The 19,920-nt window shown below is 48.0% G+C and overlaps 1 protein-coding gene across 5 annotated transcripts in view; it reads right to left on the bottom strand.

Moving 5' to 3' along the window:
* Positions 1-18,891, bottom strand: part of ST6GALNAC2 (ST6 N-acetylgalactosaminide alpha-2,6-sialyltransferase 2) — a 199,569-nt gene extending 180,678 nt beyond the window's left edge. For 4 of the 5 annotated variants that reach the window (XM_063960421.1, XM_063960422.1, XM_063960419.1 and 1 more), the window contains exon 1: positions 18,527-18,891. In XM_063960421.1, coding sequence (XP_063816491.1) covers positions 18,527-18,627 — 101 coding nt within the window. In that variant the 5' untranslated portion in view covers positions 18,628-18,891. The remainder of the gene's footprint in view (positions 1-18,526) is intronic. The other variant, XM_063960423.1, reaches the window with a different exon arrangement.
* Between the last annotated feature and the right edge of the window lie 1,029 nt (positions 18,892-19,920).

Here is a 19,920-nt window from a genome sequence, read left to right on the forward strand (position 1 = left end):
CTAGGTGCTCACCCGACGCCTAGTACTCCCTCCCATTGTCAGCTCTACCGGTCCTGGCCTCCAATGCCAGATGACCAACTACCTTCCCACCCCTTCCGGTCTCCTCTCCCCCCCCTCCCTACGTGGACCACACTCTTTCCCACCTCATATACCTCCAATCTATCTCCCCCCCCCCCTTCCTACATCTCTAAACATTTCCGCTCTTTTCAATCTGCCTACTTCGCTGTTGTTTCCCCATGGGTCTCCGGGTTCTTTCTCATAATGTGAAGGGTCTGAATAGCCCTCAAAAGAGAGGTAAACTGTTTGCCTCCCTTAAACACCACAGAGGCGACCTGATCTTCCTACAGGAAACTCACTTTCTACACGACTCCCATCCTACCCTCCATTGCAAACCATTCCCTGTCTCCTTTCACGCCTGCGATCACTCAGCCAAAAAACGTGGAGTAGCGATCCTATTTGCCCGTCACCTCACCTTCGAACTCTTAGACTCCCATATCGACAAAGACGGTCGATTCCTTGTCCTGGTGGGGAAACTTAATAATAAATTATGCACCCTGGTCAACGTCTACGCCCCCAACCAACGACAGGAACGATTCTTCACAAGGCTGGATACTCTCCTCACACGAGTCCGACGGGGCGACCTCATACTTGCAGGGGACTTTAACTCCGTCCTCAACCCACAGCTAGATCGTTCTACCGCCTCCCCTGCCCCTTCCCCGTCGGACTCCCTCCGCTCTAGATCCCTCCTCCGTCTCATGCGCTCTCAACTCCTCTATGACTCTTGGAGAATAAAAGATCCCTCTGCCCGCGATTACACCTTCTACTCCGCCCCACATAACTCCTACTCCCGAATTGATATGATCCTGCTCAGCCATGATCTGGCCTTGAATCTCCGGGATGCCCATATTCACCCACTAATTTGGTCCGACCACGCCCCCATATCCTGCGATCTGACAGGCTTGGTTTCTCGCCCTCGCCCCATGACATGGCGTCTCAACGATTCCCTCCTACACAACCCTGAGATAAACTCTCACCTCCAAAACATGATCTCTGATTACTTCGCCTTAAATGACCATCCCGACATCTCTAGGTCCACCCTCTGGCTGGCACACAAGGCTGTCCTTCGGGGGCACCTCATTAGCCTTGCCTCAAAAGCCAAAAAGCAAACCCTCTCCCAATACAATAGACTCTCCATTAAACTCCACGCACTCGAGACCCTACACAAGGCGTCTTCCGACCCGACGGTCTTGTCCGAACTTCGCACCATTAAGGCGGAACTTGATCTCCTTCTCACTACACGGGTGGCCAAGCGTCTTAAGTGGCTTCGCCAGACCTTTTATGAGAAGGGCGACAAGGCGGACAAGATTCTGGCGGCACGACTCCGCTCTACGAGAGCCACAACCAACATTGTCACTATCAGGAACTCTCTCAACCAACTTGTTCAAGACCCCATAGCCATTAGAGCCGCTTTTCAATCCTACTATACTGATTTATACAACCTCCCGCCTCCCCCACCGGGTGCCCCCTCCCAACCCCACGCTGACCTCATTTCCCACTTTCTCTCTGCTTCCAAACTACCCAGACTACCCCAGGACGCATTGGACTCCCTCAACAGGGAGATCACGGTGGAGGAGGTCGCCCAGTCTATCCTCATGCAAAAAACTGGCAAATCCCCGGGCCCGGACGGGTTTACGGCTCTATACTACAAAAAATTCTCTGCCCTTCTCTCCCCACATCTGCACTCTCTCTTTAATGGGGTTGTCCAGGGCGACCTCTTTCCCCCTGAGATGCTAGAGGCCAGAATAGTGGTGATTCCCAAAGAAGGCAAAGATCCCCTTAACTGTGCCAGCTACCGCCCCATATCCCTCCTGAACCTAGACCTTAAAATTTTTGCCAAGATCCTGGCCACCCGTCTTAACCCATACCTCCCTTCCCTAGTTCACTACGATCAAGTAGGATTTATCCCGGGCCGCCAGGCAAGGGACAACACTAGGCGTGCTATTGACCTCATACATATCTCGAACTCCAGGAAAGCCCCCACTATCATACTCTCCTTAGACGCCGAAAAAGCATTTGACCGAATCTCCTGGGATTTCTTGAGACCCGCCCTAGAGGCCTATGGCCTATCTGGCGGCTTTCTCACAAGCATCCTGGCATTATACTCCACTCCCACTGCCACCGTCCTTATCAATGGTATCCCATCCGCCCCACTTAGTATTGCCAACGGCACACGTCAGGGCTGCCCTCTCTCCCCTCTAATATTTGCCCTCATTATAGAACCACTTGCTTCTCAAATTAGAGCACACCCGGACATACACGGTATACAGGTGGGCCCCACAAATCCCAAAATTTCTCTCTTTGCAGACGACATCCTACTCTCCCTGTCCCAGCCCCTCATCTCACTCCCAAATCTATTCTCGCTACTACAAGCCTACAGTCTTATATCAGGATATAAAATCAACTATTCCAAATCTGAGGCCATGATGCTTCATACCCCCCAGCATGAGGCCGAGTCCCTCCGTACCAACTTCAATTTTAAATGGCAACCCACGAAGATCAAATACCTAGGGATATACCTAACCCCTCGATACGACTGCCTCTTCCGAGAAAACTTTCCACCCCTCCTTACCAAAACACTAGCTGACTTGACCTCTTGGAACAGTCTTTTCATCTCGTGGCTGGGCAGGATCATAGCGGTTAAAATGACCATTCTCCCCAAATGGCTCTACCTTTTCCAGACCCTTCCCGTGGCAGTCCCGACCACCTTCCTCCGCACTATCCAACGAGCCCTCACACGCTTTATTTGGAACCACAGACCTCCCCGCATAGCCGCCAATACTCTGAAAAGACCAACCTCCGCGGGTGGCAGAGGCCTTCCCGACGTCAAACTATACTACCTTGCTTCCCACCTATCCCACATTGTCACCTCATACGCTCCTCCAGGATCGGTGTCCTGGCTGGACATCGAAGCAGCCTTCATGGGCATGCCAGACCTGTCCCCCCTATGGGGCCTCTCCCCCACCTCTCGATCCCCAGCCTCTAAGCATCTCCCTACCACCAAATTCAATCTCAAAACATGGGACGCTCTCTCTCTGAATTGGGGTCTCACTACCATACCCTCACCCTTGACCCCCATCTGGCAAAACCCCAAGTTTCCCTCCGGACTCTCAGTTACGAGATCCCGAATGTGGACTACACTGGGCCTTAAATTCCCAACGGACTTTGCCGATCGAGGCCAATGGTTGTCCCTGCCCGACCTCCAGCGGAAAACTCCCTCACAACCACTTAACCCCTTCCAATACCTACAAATACGCCACTTTCTGGCCTCCTTCCCCTCTACCGCCTTACTCCGCGCCCTTACTCCCTTTGAATCCCTATGCGTCAACTCCCATTCCTCCAAAGGTATAATCTCCCAACTCTACTCTCTCCTACTAGACTCCTCCCTCCCTTCTTCCCGGCCCCATGAACTCGCGTGGGAACAAGACCTCGGACCTCCTCCAGAAACAGAGGACTGGGAGGACATGAGGCTGGGGATCGCTAAAAGCTCCATTGCCACTGCCTTTAAGGAAACGGCCTACAAAATCTACTACCGCTGGTACTACACCCCCGACCGACTTAACAAAATTTTCCCGTCCTCCTCCCCATCCTGTTGGAGAAACTGCGGAGCTAGAGGCACTATGCTCCACATATGGTGGACCTGCCCAGTAATTGTGCCCTTCTGGGACTTGGTCTACTCCCTCCTTAACTCACTTCTAGACCCTCCTGTCCGGAAAGACCCCTGGACCTCCCTGCTATGTTATCCCCCCCCACTCCTCAATAAATTCTCCCAAAAGCTAACCTCACATATTTTAGCAGCAGCAAAATCATTGATTGCCCTCAACTGGAAGAACCCCTCCCCACCTTCCCTACTCTCCCTTAAAGCTAAAATTTGGCACATCGCCTCAATGGAAAAGATCACATACTATCTCCACGACCGGGGCCACGTCTTCGAGCAGGTTTGGGCTCCTTGGCTCGCCGCCGAACGCAGAAACTAGTCTCCCCTCCTTTAGAACATCCCCCTCCCCCCCAGGGACCCATGGGCCCCTACCGCTCTTTCCCTCCGACAATTCTCTCTAACCCCCCCCCCCCCCCCCGCTCTAACTTCCCTTCTTCCTTGCTGCTCTCTTCGTCCACACCCCCTTTCTGAATCTCCTCCCCCCTCTTAATCTGACTTTACTTGTTCTCATGGTATACATCATGTATAGACACAAATGTGGTCCTCCCCCCTCCCCCCCCAAACCCCATGTTTGAACTTGATTGTCTCTCCCTCATTGATTAATCTTGTTATATGCTTGAAAAATGTGGTCTACCCCGGACACTGGCTATGTTGGCCGCCTGTCCCATGTATTTTCAGTATGATCTCTGTACCTATCTGACCACGCATAAATAAAGTATTTCAAAAAAAAAAAAAAAAATCTGTCAGAAACGCACAACCAACATATTTTCAAATTGCCATAGCAGCTCTCCTAATTAAGCTACGGAGAAATGGTGGCTTGCTTATGTGATGGACAAGAATGAAGAAGATGAATTAAAAGTGACCTTCCTTCATCCAGCTGGACCTTCACCATCATTCTTCTATCCAAGGAAGCTTGCTGTACTATGGATACCTCTAATAGATTTCTTATACAAAGTTGACCCTATAACTCCAACTGGAAGAATTTATGTCATGTCTCCTGATGACATTTTAAAAACCACTGAGGCATTGTCAAACTGTCTTCAGATAACATTGTTGACTGGCTAATACAATGTCAAGTATTTCTATTCAACTTGATTTCTATAATTAAACTAATGAAGCCATCAAATTTATTATTACCTATTACTACTTGTAATACACCCAGCTTTTTTGAATAAACTACCTTGCTTTAAAATTATTTTTTAACTATGACCCCATTAGCCTCCCACTTTTAAATGTTGACAAACATTTAATATTAGTATAGAGTATTTCCTGAAATGTTTTGAACTTTTTTGTCAATGCACTTTTGAATTTAATAATGATCAAACATTGCAGTTTGAATTTGGAAAAGGTTTTTCCTCACAAAGCCTATTGTGCTGTATAGGGCATAGAAAACACTGTAAAATGACACAACTCCCACCTCTCTAGCTTAATTAGGAGAGCTGCTATGGCAATTGGAAAATATGCTGGTAGTGCGTTTTTGACAGATTTTTGAAAACTTTACATAATTTGGAAATGGCATGAGATATTAAAATAAAATTTAGTATTTTTCTTAAACTACATTTGTACTCTCCATATACTAAATTTTAACAAAATCTGCGCTGGTGAGGTAAAATTTTAACAAAGTGGGCGGGATTCAATTCTTTTCACCACTTTCCACACCCATTCTGTTTCTGCCCTCAGGGACATTGTATCATTATTTCAGCTCACTACCCCCGGAGTAGTGAGGCACCTAACCCTTTACGCAGATAAACCTGATTACTATGGGCGCAATATGCGCGATAACGGAGATCATTTTAGAAAGGAAATTGGGCGTGATATATAATTTGAATCTCACCCAGTGTGTGTTGTTTTGACACGGAATGACCCTTAGGCACTCCCCGGGAGGGTTAGGGTTAGGCTGCGAGAAAGGGAGGATTATGGTTAGTATGTGGGGAAGGGGGGTATAGGTTTAAGCTGTGTGTGTGGGGTAGGGGTACGGTAAAGTTAAGTACACACTATACAATTATTGGGCCGATTTGCCAATATTTGGGACATCGGCCTGATTTATAGTATAGTGTGTATGAACGATCGTTTCGGTGTTTCGCCGATAATTCTGGAAAATCTTCCCACACACACGAGCGATCGATTTTGCGATGTGTCATCCTAAAGCAAAAGTCTCTGCCACAATCTCCCGATATCTAGCAGCGTGTGTTCTCAATTATCTGCCCATATTTCCTATGTTTTCCTGTCACTATATCATCCACCTTGTGGGCTGACATATGCAAATGCAGTGTGATGTTGCAGAAAATTAGTAACTGAAAAAAAGAATCTTCAAGTGTGTAGCTCAGATATAGGTGACTAAAATTTCCTGAAAAATTGTCCAATTGTCGGGCCGACCCCAAAAAATCTGACAGTGTACACCTAGCTTTAGGCTGTTGGAAGGGAGGGTTAGGGGGGTATTGGGGGAGGATAAGTATACATATACTTACCTAGCCCCCATCAGGATTGTCTCCATTGGGATGCCACGGTTGGTCTTTTGACCACCTGCATCCCAAACGCCGGCATATCATATTACACCCCTTTCAGGCAAATTTATTAGAACTGTTTGATTTAACACATTTATTCAAATAATTGTTTTTGTCCATTTTCCAGTGTTTGGGAGCAAATGGTTGACTGAAAATTGCTCCCATACATTATCAGATATTTGTTCCCACCAACCGATTGAATAGACAAATCTTTCGGTGTGTACCCAACTTAAAGGCCAGTACTCACGGCCCGATTTGGGAGAGACGTGTGCTGCTCAGCACACATCTCTCCAGCAGCTCAGCACAGCGCGATGTGTGCTGAGCGTGCGGGGGGAAATGGGGGGGTGGGCGCTCATTTCACCCAGCGGGTGAAATGAGCGACCTGCTAGATTGGCACCAGCGATAGCGATAGAATCGCTATCGCTGTGGGGGGTACACACGGAGCGATCATGCTTAAAATCTAAGCAATCTAGCAGATTGCTTAGATTTTAAGCAGTGATCACTCCGTGAGTACCCCCCTTTAGGTTCGCAGCTGTATTAACCTGGAGAAGGGATAAAGAAGTATTAAAGCAGTGCAAGGTGGTAACGCACCAGCAAATCATTACGGATTTGAAAAATGACAGGAGCTGACTGGTCACCTTGCACTTATCACTGCTTTATCACTTCTCCAGGCTTAATACATCTGCCCCTATGTTTGAGAATTAATGATCTCTAAAACTAGGAGGTTTTTTTTTTTTACACCCAGATTGTCAAACCTGCATAATGTCACCATTTAATTCACCAGTAGAGCGATAAGCATGAGATATTAGTGTGTGTAAAGAGAAACAAACAGTCAAGGACAAACTCTACCATAAAGTCTAATTAAAAATACATTTTTGGAATGGCAATCAAATTTCTTTTACTAGAATTTCAAATGCTGAAATGTTGTGCAAGATAACTTTCCCCTTTACTTGCCTCAAAGACTACAGCTAGAGATATACTATAAATTATTGGCCCAATCTGCCAATGATTAGGTGGTCAGCCTGTTTTATTGTAGTGTGTAGGCATGAGTGTTTAAGTCAAATGCAGATTAAATGGTCTGCTTCATATGTCTAATGGCCCCTACACATTCATCGACCCGCCGCTGAGCTGCCCAATGGCGGATATGGCCGACAGGCGACCCGGCGGCGGGTGGGAGATTACAGGGGGGAGTGAAGTTTCTTCAGTCCCCCCGTCACCCGGCTCCATAGCAGTGCATGCTAATATGGACGAGATTGTCCATATTGTCCTGCATGCATAAGCGACGGGTTCACTACGATCTGCCGGCGGCCGGCCTCCCGGCGACCAGCATACCGGCGCCGGGAGGCCGGCCGCCAGCTTACCAACAGTCTGGCGAGCGCAAATGAGCCCCTTGCGGGCTCGCTGCGCTCGCCACGCTACGGGCACGGTGGCTCGCTACGCGCGCCACACTATTTTATTCTCCCTCCAGGGGGGTCGTGGACCCCGACGAGGCAGAATAAGTGTCGGTATGCCGGCTGTTGGGCTCCCGACGCCGGTATGCTGGTCGCCGGGAGCCCGACCGCCGGCATACTGAAGACCACCCATAAGCGACCCGGCACCAACGATGAACGAGCGCGGGACCGTGCGTCGTTCATCATTGGTGCCTACATACTGAACGATATGAACGAGTTCTCGTTCATTAATGAACGAGAACGTTCATATCGTTCATTTATATCTTTAAGTGTTTAGCGCCCTTAAAGCTAGGTACACACTGTCAGATTTTTTTGGGCGGCCCAACAATCGGAAGATTTTTCAGGAAATTACAGGCACCAATATCTGACCTATACACTGAATGATTTTTTTTTTTAAAGTTACTGATTTTCTGCCACATCACACTGCATTTGCATATGTCCACCCACAAGGATGACAAAGTGACAGGAAAACATAGGAAATATGGGCAGATTATTGAGAATGCACACACACACTGCTCAATATCGGGCTGAGTGTCTGAGATTTTTGGTTTGGGATAACAGATCGCAAAATCGATTGTTCGTGTTTGTGGCCAAGATTTTCCAGAATTATCAGCAAAACGCCAAAAGGATCCTTCATACCCACAATAAATTTGTCAGAGAACCCAATTATTGGCAAATCGGCTCAATAATTGTATAGTGTGTACCTTGCTTTATACACATGCATAATAACTGCGTCTCTGAGCAATAACATTTGGTGTTAACTATGGACACAAATATTATACTACAGAGAAGTAAAATGATACCAACCATGTTTGAAGTGGACATTTAGAAGTGGTGCTATGGAGCATGTAAGCAAATGGAATTTGGGAGTATTACATTAGGAGCAGAGGGAGAAGTGGCAGTATGGGAATACCGCCTTATAGCAACCCACTTCAACAACTGCGTACCACAATAATACTGTAATTAGTCACCTCTAGTAATAACACTTAAATGTAATAATAAGAATTTACTTACCGATAATTCTATTTCTCGTAGTCCGTAGTGGATGCTGGGACTTCCGTAAGGACCATGGGGAATAGCGGCTCCGCAGGAGACTGGGCACAAAAGTAAAAGCTTTAGACTAGCTGGTGTGCACTGGCTCCTCCCCCTATGACCCTCCTCCAAGCCTCAGTTAGGATACTGTGCCCGGACGAGCGTACATAATAAGGAAGGATTTTGAATCCCGGGTAAGACTCATACCAGCCACACCAATCACACCGTACAACCTGTGATCTGAACCCAGTTAACAGTATGATAAACGTAGGAGCCTCTGAAAAGATGGCTCACAACAATAAACAACCCGATTTTTTTGTAACAATAACTATATACAAGTATTGCAGACAATCCGCACTTGGGATGGGCGCCCTGCATCCACTACGGACTACGAGAAATAGAATTATCGGTAAGTAAATTCTTATTTTCTCTGACGTCCTAGTGGATGCTGGGACTTCCGTAAGGACCATGGGGATTATACCAAAGCTCCCAAACGGGCGGGAGAGTGCGGATGACTCTGCAGCACCGAATGAGAGAACTCCAGGTCCTCCTCAGCCAGGGTATCAAATTTGTAGAATTTAGCAAACGTGTTTGCCCCTGACCAAGTAGCTGCTCGGCAAAGTTGTAAAGCCGAGACCCCTCGGGCAGCCGCCCAAGATGAGCCCACCTTCCTTGTGGAATGGGCTTTAACAGATTTTGGCTGTGGCAGGCCTGCCACAGAATATGCAAGCTGAATTGTATTACAAATCCAACGAGCAATCGTCTGCTTAGAAGCAGGAGCACCCAGCTTGTTGGGTGCATACAGTATAAACAGCGAGTCAGATTTTCTGACTCCAGCCGTCCTGGAAACATATATTTTCAGGGCCCTGACTACGTCCAGCAACTTGGAGTCCTCCAAGTCCCTAGTAGCCGCAGGTACCACAATAGGTTGGTTCATGTGAAACGCTGAAACCACCTTAGGGAGAAATTGAGGACGAGTCCTCAATTCCGCCCTATCCGAATGAAATATCAGGTAAGGGCTTTTATAGGATAAAGCCGCCAATTCTGATACGCGCCTGGCTGAAGCCAGGGCTAACAGCATTACCACTTTCCATGTGAGATATTTTAAATCCACTGTGGCAAGTGGTTCGAACCAATGTGATTTTAGGAATCCCAAAACCACATTGAGATCCCAGGGTGCCACTGGAGGCACAAAGGGAGGCTGTATATGCAGTACCCCCTTTACAAAAGTCTGGACTTCAGGAACTGAAGCCAGTTCCTTCTGGAAGAAGATCGACAGGGCCGAAATTTGAACCTTAATGGATCCTAATTTTAGGCCCATAGACAATCCTGCTTGCAGGAAATGTAGGAATCGACCCAGTTGAATTTCCTCCGTCGGGCCTTACTGGCCTCGCACCACGCAACATATTTTCGCCAATTGCGGTGATAATGTTTTTGCGGTTACATCCTTCCTGGCTTTAGATCAGGATATGGATGACTTCATCCGGAATGCCTTTTTTTCCTTCAGGATCCGGTGTTCAACCGGCATGCCGTCAAACGCAGCCGCGGTAAATCTTGGAACAGACAGGGTCCTTGCTAGAGCAGGTCCCTTCTTAGAGGTAGAGGCCACGGATCCTCCGTGAGCATCTCTTGAAGTTCCGGTTACCAAGTCCTTCTTGGCCAATCCGGAGCCACGAATATAGTGCTTTCTCCTCTCCATCTTATCAATCTCAGTACCTTGGGTATGAGAGGCAGAGGAGGGAACACATACACTGACTGGTACACCCACGGTGTTACCAGAGCGTCTACAACTATTGCCTGAGGGTCTCTTGACCTGGCGCAATACCTGTCGAGTTTTTTAATCATGTGGACGACTTCTGGGTGAAGTCCCCACTCTCCCGGGTGGAGGTCGTGCTGAGGAAGTCTGCTTCCCAGTTGTCCACTCCCGGAATGAATACTGTTGACAGTGCTATCACATGATTTTCCGCCCAGCGAAGAATCCCTGCAGCTTCTGCCATTGCCCTCCTGCTTCTTGTGCCACCCTGTCTGTTTACGTGGGTGACTGCCATGATGTTGTCCGACTGGATCAACACCGGCTGACCTTGAAGCAGAGGTCTTGCTAAGCTTAGAGCATTGTAAATGGCCCTTAGCTTCAGGATATTTATGTGAAGTGATGTATCCAGGCTTGACCCTAAGCCCTGGATATTCCTTTCCTGTGTGACTGCTCCCCAGCCTCGCAGGCTGGCATCCGTGGTCACCAGGACCCAGTCCTGAATTCCGAATCTGCGGCCCTCTAGAAGATGAGCACTCTGCAACCACCACAGGATGGATACCCTTGTCCTTGGTGACAGGGTTATCCGCTCATGCATCTGAAAATGCGACCCGGACCATTTGTCCAGTAGGTTCCACTGGAAAGTTCTTGCGTGGAATCTAACGAATGGGATTGCTTCGTAGGAAGCCACCATTTTTACCCAGAACCCTTGTGCCTTGATGCACTGAGACTTGGTTCGGTTTTAGGAGGTTCCTGACTAGCTCGGATAACTCCCTGGCTTTCTCTTCCGGGAGAAACACCTTTTTTCTGGACTGTGTCCAGGATCATCCCTAGGAAACAGAAGACAAGTCGTCGGAAACAGTTGCGATTTTGGAATATTGAGAATCCAATCGTGCTGCCGCAACACTACCTGAGATAGTGCTACACCGACTTCCAACTGTTCCCTGGATCTTACCCTTATCAGGGAATCGTCCAAGTAAGGGATAACTAAAATTCCCTTCCTTCGAAGGGATATCATTTCGGCCATTACCTTGGTAAAGACCCGGGGTGCCGTGGACCATCCCTACGGCAGCGTCTGAACTGATAGTGACAGTTCTGTACCATAACCTGAGGTACCCTTGGTGAGAAGGGTAAATTTTGACATGAAGGTAAGCATCCTTGATGTCCCGAGACATCATGTAGTCCCCTTCTTCCAGGTTCGCAATCACTGCTCTGAGTGACTCAATCTTGAATTTGAACCTCTGTATGTAAGTGTTCAAAGATTTTTGATTTTAGATTTAGAATCGGTCTCACCGAGCCGTCTGGCTTCGGTACCACAATAGTGTGGAATAATACCCCATTCCCTGTTGCAGGAGGGGTACCTTGATTATCACCTGCTGGGAATACAGCTTGTGAATGGCTTCCAAAACTGCCTCCCTGTCAGAGGGAGACGTCGGTAAAGCCGACTTTTGGAAACGGCGAGGGGGAGACGTCTCGAATTCCAATATGTACCCCTGAGATATTACCTGAAGGATCCAGGGGTCTACTTGCGAGTGAGCCCACTGCGCACTGAAATTCATTGAGAACGGGCCCCCACCGTGCCTGAGCTTGTAAGGCCCTAGCGTCATACTGAGGGCTTGGCAGAGGCGGGAAAAGGTTTCTGTTCCTGGGAACTGGCTAATCTCTTCAGCCTTTTTCCTCTCCCTCTGTCACGAGCAGAAAAGAGGAACCTTTTGTCCGCTTGCCAACAAAGGACTGCGCCTGATAATACGGCGTCTTATTTTGAGAGGCGACCTGGGGTACAAACGTGGATTTCCCAGTTGTTGCCGTGGCCACCAGGTCTAAAAGACCGACCCCAAATGTCCCTTTCAAAGGCAATACTTCCAAATGCCGTTTGGAATCCGCATCACCTGACCATTTTACTGGTAGAATTGGACAACGCACTTATACTTGATGCCAGTTGGCAAATATTCCGCTGTGCATCATGCATATATAGAAATGCATCTTTTAAATGCTCTATAGGCAATAATATACTATCCTTATCTAGGATATCAATATTTCCAGTCAGGGAATCCGACCATGCCAACCCAGCACTGCACCTCCAGGCTGAGGCGATTGCTGGTCGCAGTATAACACCAGTATGTGTGTGAATACATTTTTGGATACCCTCCTGCTTTCTATCAGCAGGATCCTTAAGGGCGGCCATCTCATGAGAGGGTAGAGCCCTTGTTCTTACAAGCGTGTGAGCGCCTTATCCCCCCCTAGGGGGTGTTTCCCAACGCACCCTAACCTCTGGCGGGAAAGGGTATACAGCCAATACTTTTTAAGAAATTATCAATTGTTATCGGGGGGAAACCCACGCATCATCACACACCTCATTTTATTTCTCAGATTTAGGAAAACTACAGGTAGTTTTTCCCTCACCGAACATAATACCCCTTTTTGGTGGTACTCGTATTATCAGAAATGTATAAAACATTTTCCATTGTCTCAATCATGTAACGTGTGGCCCTACTGGAAATCACGGTTGTCTCTTCACCGTCGACACAGGAGTCAGTATCCGTGTCGGCGTCTGTATCTGCCATCTGAGGTAACGGCCGCTTTAGAGCCCCTGACGGCCTATGAGACGTCTGGACAGGCACAAGCTGAGTAGCCGGCTGTCTCATGTCAACCACTGTTTTTGTTATACAGAGCTGACACTGTCACGTAATTTTCAACAGTACATCCACTCAGGTGTCGACCCCCTAGGGGGTGACATCACTGTTACAGACACTCTGCTCCGTCTCCACATCATTTTTCTCCGCATACATGTCGACACAAACGTACCGACACACAGCACACACACAGGGAATGCTCTGATAGAGGACAGGACCCCACGAGCCCTTTGGGGAGACAGAGGGAGAGTTTGCCAGCACACACCAGAGCGCTATATATATACAGGGATAACCTTATATAAGTGTTTCTCCCTTTATAGCTGCTGTTTTATATTTGCTGCCAATAGTGCCCCCCCCTCTCTTGTTTTACCCTGATTCTTGTAGCAGGACTGCAGGGGAGAGTCAGGGAGCCGTCCTTCCAGCGAAGCTGTGAAAGAAAATGGCGCTTGTGTGCTGAGGAGAAAGGCTCCGCCCCTTCACGGCGGCCTTTTCTCCCGCTTTTTTCAGGAAAACTGGCAGGGGTTAAATGCATCCATATAGCCCAGGAGCTATATGTGATGCATTTCTTTAGCCATATAAGGTTTTTATAGTGTTTTATTGCGTCTCAGGGCGCTCCCCCCCAGCGCCCTGCACCCTCAGTGACCGGAGTGTGAAGTGTGCTGAGAGCAATGGCGCACAGCTGCAGTGCTGTGCGCTACCTTATTTGAAGACAGGAACGTCTTCTGCCGCCGCTTTCTCCGGACCTCTTCGCTCTTCTGGCTCTGTAAGGGGGCCGGCGGCGCGGCTCCGGGACCCATCCAGGCTGAACCTGTGATCGTCCCTCTGGAGCTAATGTCCAGTAGCCAAGAAGCCCAATCCACTCTGCACGCAGGTGAGTTCGCTTCTTCTCCCCTTAGTCCCACGATGCAGTGAGCCTGTTGCCAGCAGGACTCACTGAAAATAAAAAACCTATTTAAACTTTTACTTCTAAGCAGCTCAGGAGAGCCACCTAGCCTGCACCCTTCTCGTTCGGGCACAAAAATCTAACTGAGGCTTGGAGGAGGGTCATAGGGGGAGGAGCCAGTGCACACCAGCTAGTCTAAAGCTTTTACTTTTGTGCCCAGTCTCCTGCGGAGCCGCTATTCCCCATGGTCCTTACGGAAGTCCCAGCATCCACTAGGACGTCAGAGAAACTATATATACGTACTGTTAATGGAAATTTCGGATATGACAGGAAGATGACTGATTTCTGAGCAATTTTAAAAGAGCTTTTCTCAAAAAAAGTGCTGGTGAGTCGTCCAGGAAACACCTGAAAATCACCCGATTGGATCTTGTACCCCTTTTCCACCAAACATATAACTAGATTATTGCCGGTGCAACCCGGGTCCAAGTTTGGTGTGAAAGGGTCTACTCGGGTCACGTTACCTGGTAAGCTGATACTTGTAGCTACCATGGTCGAACATGGCACCAAACCAGGTAGCCCGCGGCGTGCATGGCGGTCACACTAAAAGCACACGCAGAGCAGGATCACCAGTGCCGGCAGAGGGAAGTCCTGGCAATAACTTGGGTCCAAGGTGCAGTGTGAAAGGGGTCTGACCCGGCTGTGACACGTGTTGTATCCATGTTCAAAAACCTTGGTCAGACCATGCATTTTGGTGGAAAAGGGGTATTAGAGACTGGTGATAACTATTAGGGGCCCATAACGCCCAAATGGACAATCGGATCAAAATTTGGATTGTACCTCCAGTGTTTAGAATTTAATAAACTACAAAAAATGGTCCTGTCACTTTTTACCATATATGCTATGGGGGTTCAGTATGATTTATGATTTACCGACGGACACAAATCCGACGGTTATAATCCCAACAGTCAAAATACAGACATGGTCAAAATACTGACATGCATTATGCCAACATGTTCATAATGCCAACATAGTCAGAATACCGACATTTGAAATGCCGATATGTCAAAATACCAACATGAGTTTTTCTTCTTTTGTGTGTCAATGTTGACATAGTTCGAAATGGACACCGCCTTGGTGTACCGTGTCCCCTCGCATGGCGAGCATGGTGCCTCGCTGCACTCGGCACACTATTATATTCCCCCGCTAGGGCTACTGGGGTGGTAAAGTATGAACAAGTCTGTTTTGGGGCAAAAATTCCTTAAAAACGCACGTCGGCATTTCATCATGTCGGCATTTCAAATGTCATTATTCTGACTGTGTCGGCATGTTGACCATGTCAACATAATTAATGTTGCTATTTTGACCGTGTCTGTAGTTTGACTGTCGATCAATGGCTGTCGTGATTATGACCGTCGGTATTGTGTCTGTCGGTAAATCAACTGCTACCCCTGCTACGGGTGCTCCTCGGGTAACACCAAGAACCATGGATAAATATTTACTTACATTAAGACGTCTCAAATTTACATCTCTATAGAATTAGCAAATTTTTAACTCATTTACATTTACAACTGTGAAAATCAAAAACTAGAACAGCTAGTCATTAAATATTTGAAACTTTTTCCTCAAAAACATACTTTTTGAGGGGTATCCGCAAATATATGACAGAGGGACCACAGCAGATATTTCCAATACCTGCTACTATCCCTCCATTCCCACCGGCATCCGGAACCCCCATAAGTTTCTACGGGGGATGTGATGCTACCAAATTTACCGAGCTCTGGAAAGCTTTGCAGCTATCACCATATAAAGATGTTGTCAATCCACTGTAGCCTATGGGCCGCACATTGCAGATTTAGCGGGTGGAAGGTTCCCCCAGAGCCATCCCCGGCAATGGCCGCCGCGCATGCGTGGTCAGCGGGACTGCTGGCAGCACTTAGAGCACATTGCACGGACAGGCTCCTTTTCGGAGCCCATGTCCTTGAGTGTGAATAATGATATACCGGCGGCCAGGATGCCAGCCGTCAGTATACCGACAACGGCATCCCGGCCGCCAATATGCCGGCAGCATGGTGAGCGCAAAAAATCCCCTTGCAGGCTCACTGCCCTCGCCATAAGTTCTATTCCCGCTCTATGGGTGTCGTGGACAGCCACGAGTGGGAATAGCCAGTTAGCCAGGATTCCGGCTGACGGCATTGTCAGCGGTCGGGATTCTGGCGTATCCTGTCCCCCGGGATCCCGACTGTCGGCAACCTAACTGCATCCCCATCCTGCAATGCGATGTTGGGTGCTGACATTGCATCCAGATTGCATTGTAAATGCAGTTTTTGATAAATACCCCTGTTCAGGGTCGGACTGGCCTGGCGGCCCTCTTCCTCCTCTAGTGGTCAGGATCCAGACTGTGTTCTTGAATTATACATCATACGTATGTTGCCTTATACTGCACAGGACTATGGTGTATTCTCTACAGTGCATTGCCAATATTTATCTGGTACATTATCATGCACGCACTAGCAGTATTTATATATTTGTCAAGGGGCCCAGCCCATGCACTCACTAATGGTTAGGCAATCCAATGTAGTGGCTGGCCACACCCCCTCTGGAGACTGACCACACCCTAAATATGGGCCCCTACCACTGCATTCCCCGGTGGGCCCTTCATGCTCCAGTCCGACACTGCCCCTGTTAGCCATTTTCCAGTATTACCTACCACAGGTAAGTGACAGAGAGGAAAGTGGGGGCTGCAGGCAATAAGAATGAAGTGTAGTTAGTGAAACAGTTATCACAGGAGCAGGGGTGTATCTACCCATTGGCCAGGATGGCACTCGCCAGGGGCGCCAGGCAAGGAGGGGGCGCCGCCTGGCTGTGCCACCCACTACCAAATTGTAGGAAAGCAGTACTGTCAGACTGTACCTGGTGAGAGTCTGTTACTGCTGGAGCGGCACCGGTGTCCAGCAGCACAGCACTTGTAATCAGACTCAAAATAAACTACAGCTCCCAGCAGCCCTTGTTGCTGGGAACTCCCGGCAGCAAGGGCTGCTGGTAACTGTAGTTTATTGTGAGTCTGATTACAAGTGCGGTGCTGCCGGACACTAGTCTGATCACTAGTGCAGTGCGGTGCTAATAGACACGCCGGAAGTAACAGACTCTCACCAGGTACACAGCAATTGTTATATTACACAGTGCTATAGATATATTTGTTGTTGAAGATAATAAAAAAGTGTCAGTGTTTGGGAGAAGGGACTGTAGTACCTGGAAAACTACACGATTTTCATGCATGTTAGATGTAAGTAAGTAGTAAGTAAGCGAAAACTTTAACTTGTTGAGTGTAATAAAGAAAATACATATCGTACCTATTTTAAGGACATGCATATCAGTTAACAGGAAGCACTTCTACCATCCAATTAATGGTGTTTGGTTAATGGCTGGGTCCATTTGAGGCTCATCTCACTGCAGCTTATTAGCATTTCATTCAGGATACAGTCAAGATGCCGGCGTTTGGCACCCCGGCGGTCGGAAAGCTGACACCAGCATCCCGAAACTGCTCGGAATGCTGATGCTGGCATCCCAACACAGATAGCGATGCAGAATGCCAAAATCCGGATCGAGTTGGTGCCAAAGTCTCCACTAGCAAGCAACGTGGGAGAGTTAGGGTTAGGCTGTGAGGGTGGGAGGGTTAGGGTTAGGCTGCAGGAAGGGAGATTAGGAAGGGTGGGTTAGGCACCACTGAAGAGGCTTTTGGTGGGGGGGGACAGGTTAATGTCAGGCTGTGGCAAAGGTGGGTTAGGGATGGTGTAACGTGAATACGAGACACTACTGTGCGGTGTAATGCGAATAAGGGACACTAATGTGTGGCATAATTTGATTTGGAAGTACTATTGTGTCCACGCCCTTCCCCCACAAGACCATGCCCCATTTCCAATACTCACAACTTATGCCAAATGCGTGTAGGGGGCGGGGCCAGGGGCGCTTGGACCCCTAGATACACCCCTGCACAGGAGGAGAGACAGCATAGGGCTGGACGGAGGATTAAAAGTGGTGACATTTGCCCTTTCTTAAAATAACTTTAAATACTATACTACTGTAGCTTATAAACCTGAACCATCCATACATGTATGGTCCTCTTCTGGTGTAGGAGGTCGCTAGATTATGCCATAATGCACACTATGAACCAGAAGATAGATATCCTTCTGTATATAAACAGAACTCTGACCAACTCTCATCCTGGGAAGAAATTCTTACATGAACTGTGTCTCTTGCAGAAACAAAGCACAGTGCCCGCACAATGAGGGGGTCCCGCAGGCTGGTGGGGAATGGTGAGGGGGAAACTCACAGCAAACGGCAAACAAGAAAGTACAAGCAGCAGGACAGTCAGGGGAGCCACAGGCAGAAACACACCTGAACTCCGGGCGCACTGCTAGCTATATAATAGGAATTGCTATTCGTCTTCACAGTTCGGAGTGCTCATGGCAAGCTTCAACCCTGCTTGAATGATAGTAATGTCATATAGGGCTGCCCAGCTCCCAATCTCCATCTCTCCCTCTCCCATGCGTGCCCTTACCTGCCAGAAGTCACCAGCGATGTGTAGTAGTGACCGTAGAACACTGCGGACACTGCCAGCCCGAACACCAGGCACAGGAGTTTCAGCCACCGGGCACGCATCTATACAGAGGGAAAGGCAGTAAGCGCCTGATAACCCTGGGTAAGTGTGTCAGCCTAGGCAGGTGGGCGATCTCTACCAAGGAGATCTCAGCCAATGAAATAAAAAATGACCAAGACAGTAAAAATAAATCTCTCCCCAAACTGAAGTTGCAAAGACCTGGCGAAAAGTTTGAAATCCACCCTGTAGTAAATGAAGGATCAGCCAGCAACTCGGTAAGGGGCACTGCTGGTTGTCACACTGATACCGTGCTCCCTCTCTGGGTGTAGTAGGGAGATACAGAGGAGACACCGCCCACTCACTTCAGCTGCTGTCCTTTCATCAGACAAATGGCCAAGTGTGTTACATAGCACTGTACTACACAAAGCAGCACGAGTGTTATAGCACAGTACTACAGAAAGCAGCAGGCTTGGTAAAGTACTGTGCTGTGTACTACACAAAGCAGCAGGGATGTTATGGTACTCTGTACTACACAAAGCAGCAGGAATGTTATAGTACTGTACTACACAAAGCAGCAGGGATGTTATAGTACTGTACTACACAAAGCAGCAGGGATGTTATGGTACTCTGTACTACACAAAGCAGCAGGAATGTTATAGTACTGTACTACACAAAGCAGCAGGGATGTTATAGTACTGTACTACACAAAGCAGCAGGGATGTTATAGTACTGTACTACACAAAGCAGCAGCGATGTTATAGTTCTGTACTACACAAAGCAGCAGGGGTGTTATGGTACTACACAAAGCAGCAGGGATGTTATAGTACTGTACTACACAAAGCAGCAGGGATGTTATAGTACTGTACTACACAAAGCAGCAGCGATGTTATAGTTCTGTACTACACAAAGCAGCAGGGTTGTTATAGTAATGTCTGTACTACACAAAGCAGCAGGGATGTTATAGTACTGTACTACACAAAGCAGCAGGGATGTTGTAGTACTGTACTACACAAAGCAGCAGGGATGTTGTAGTACTGTACTACACAAAGCAGCAGGGATGTTGTAGTACTGTACTACACAAAGCAGCAGGGATGTTATAGTACTGTACTACAAAAAGCAGCAGGGATGTTATAGTACTGTACTACACAAAGCAGCAGCGATGTTATAGTTCTGTACTACACAAAGCAGCAGGGATGTTATAGTAATGTCTGTACTACACAAAGCAGCAGGAATGTTATAGTACTGTACTGCACAAAGCAGCAGGGATGTTATAAGAGCATACTGCACTACACAAAGCAACAGGCATGTTATTAGAATACTGTACTAAAAACAACAGGCATGTTATACAGTGCTGT

Source organism: Pseudophryne corroboree, chromosome 3, assembly GCF_028390025.1.
Source record: "Pseudophryne corroboree isolate aPseCor3 chromosome 3, aPseCor3.hap2, whole genome shotgun sequence".
In the NCBI taxonomy this organism is placed as follows: domain Eukaryota; kingdom Metazoa; phylum Chordata; class Amphibia; order Anura; family Myobatrachidae; genus Pseudophryne; species Pseudophryne corroboree.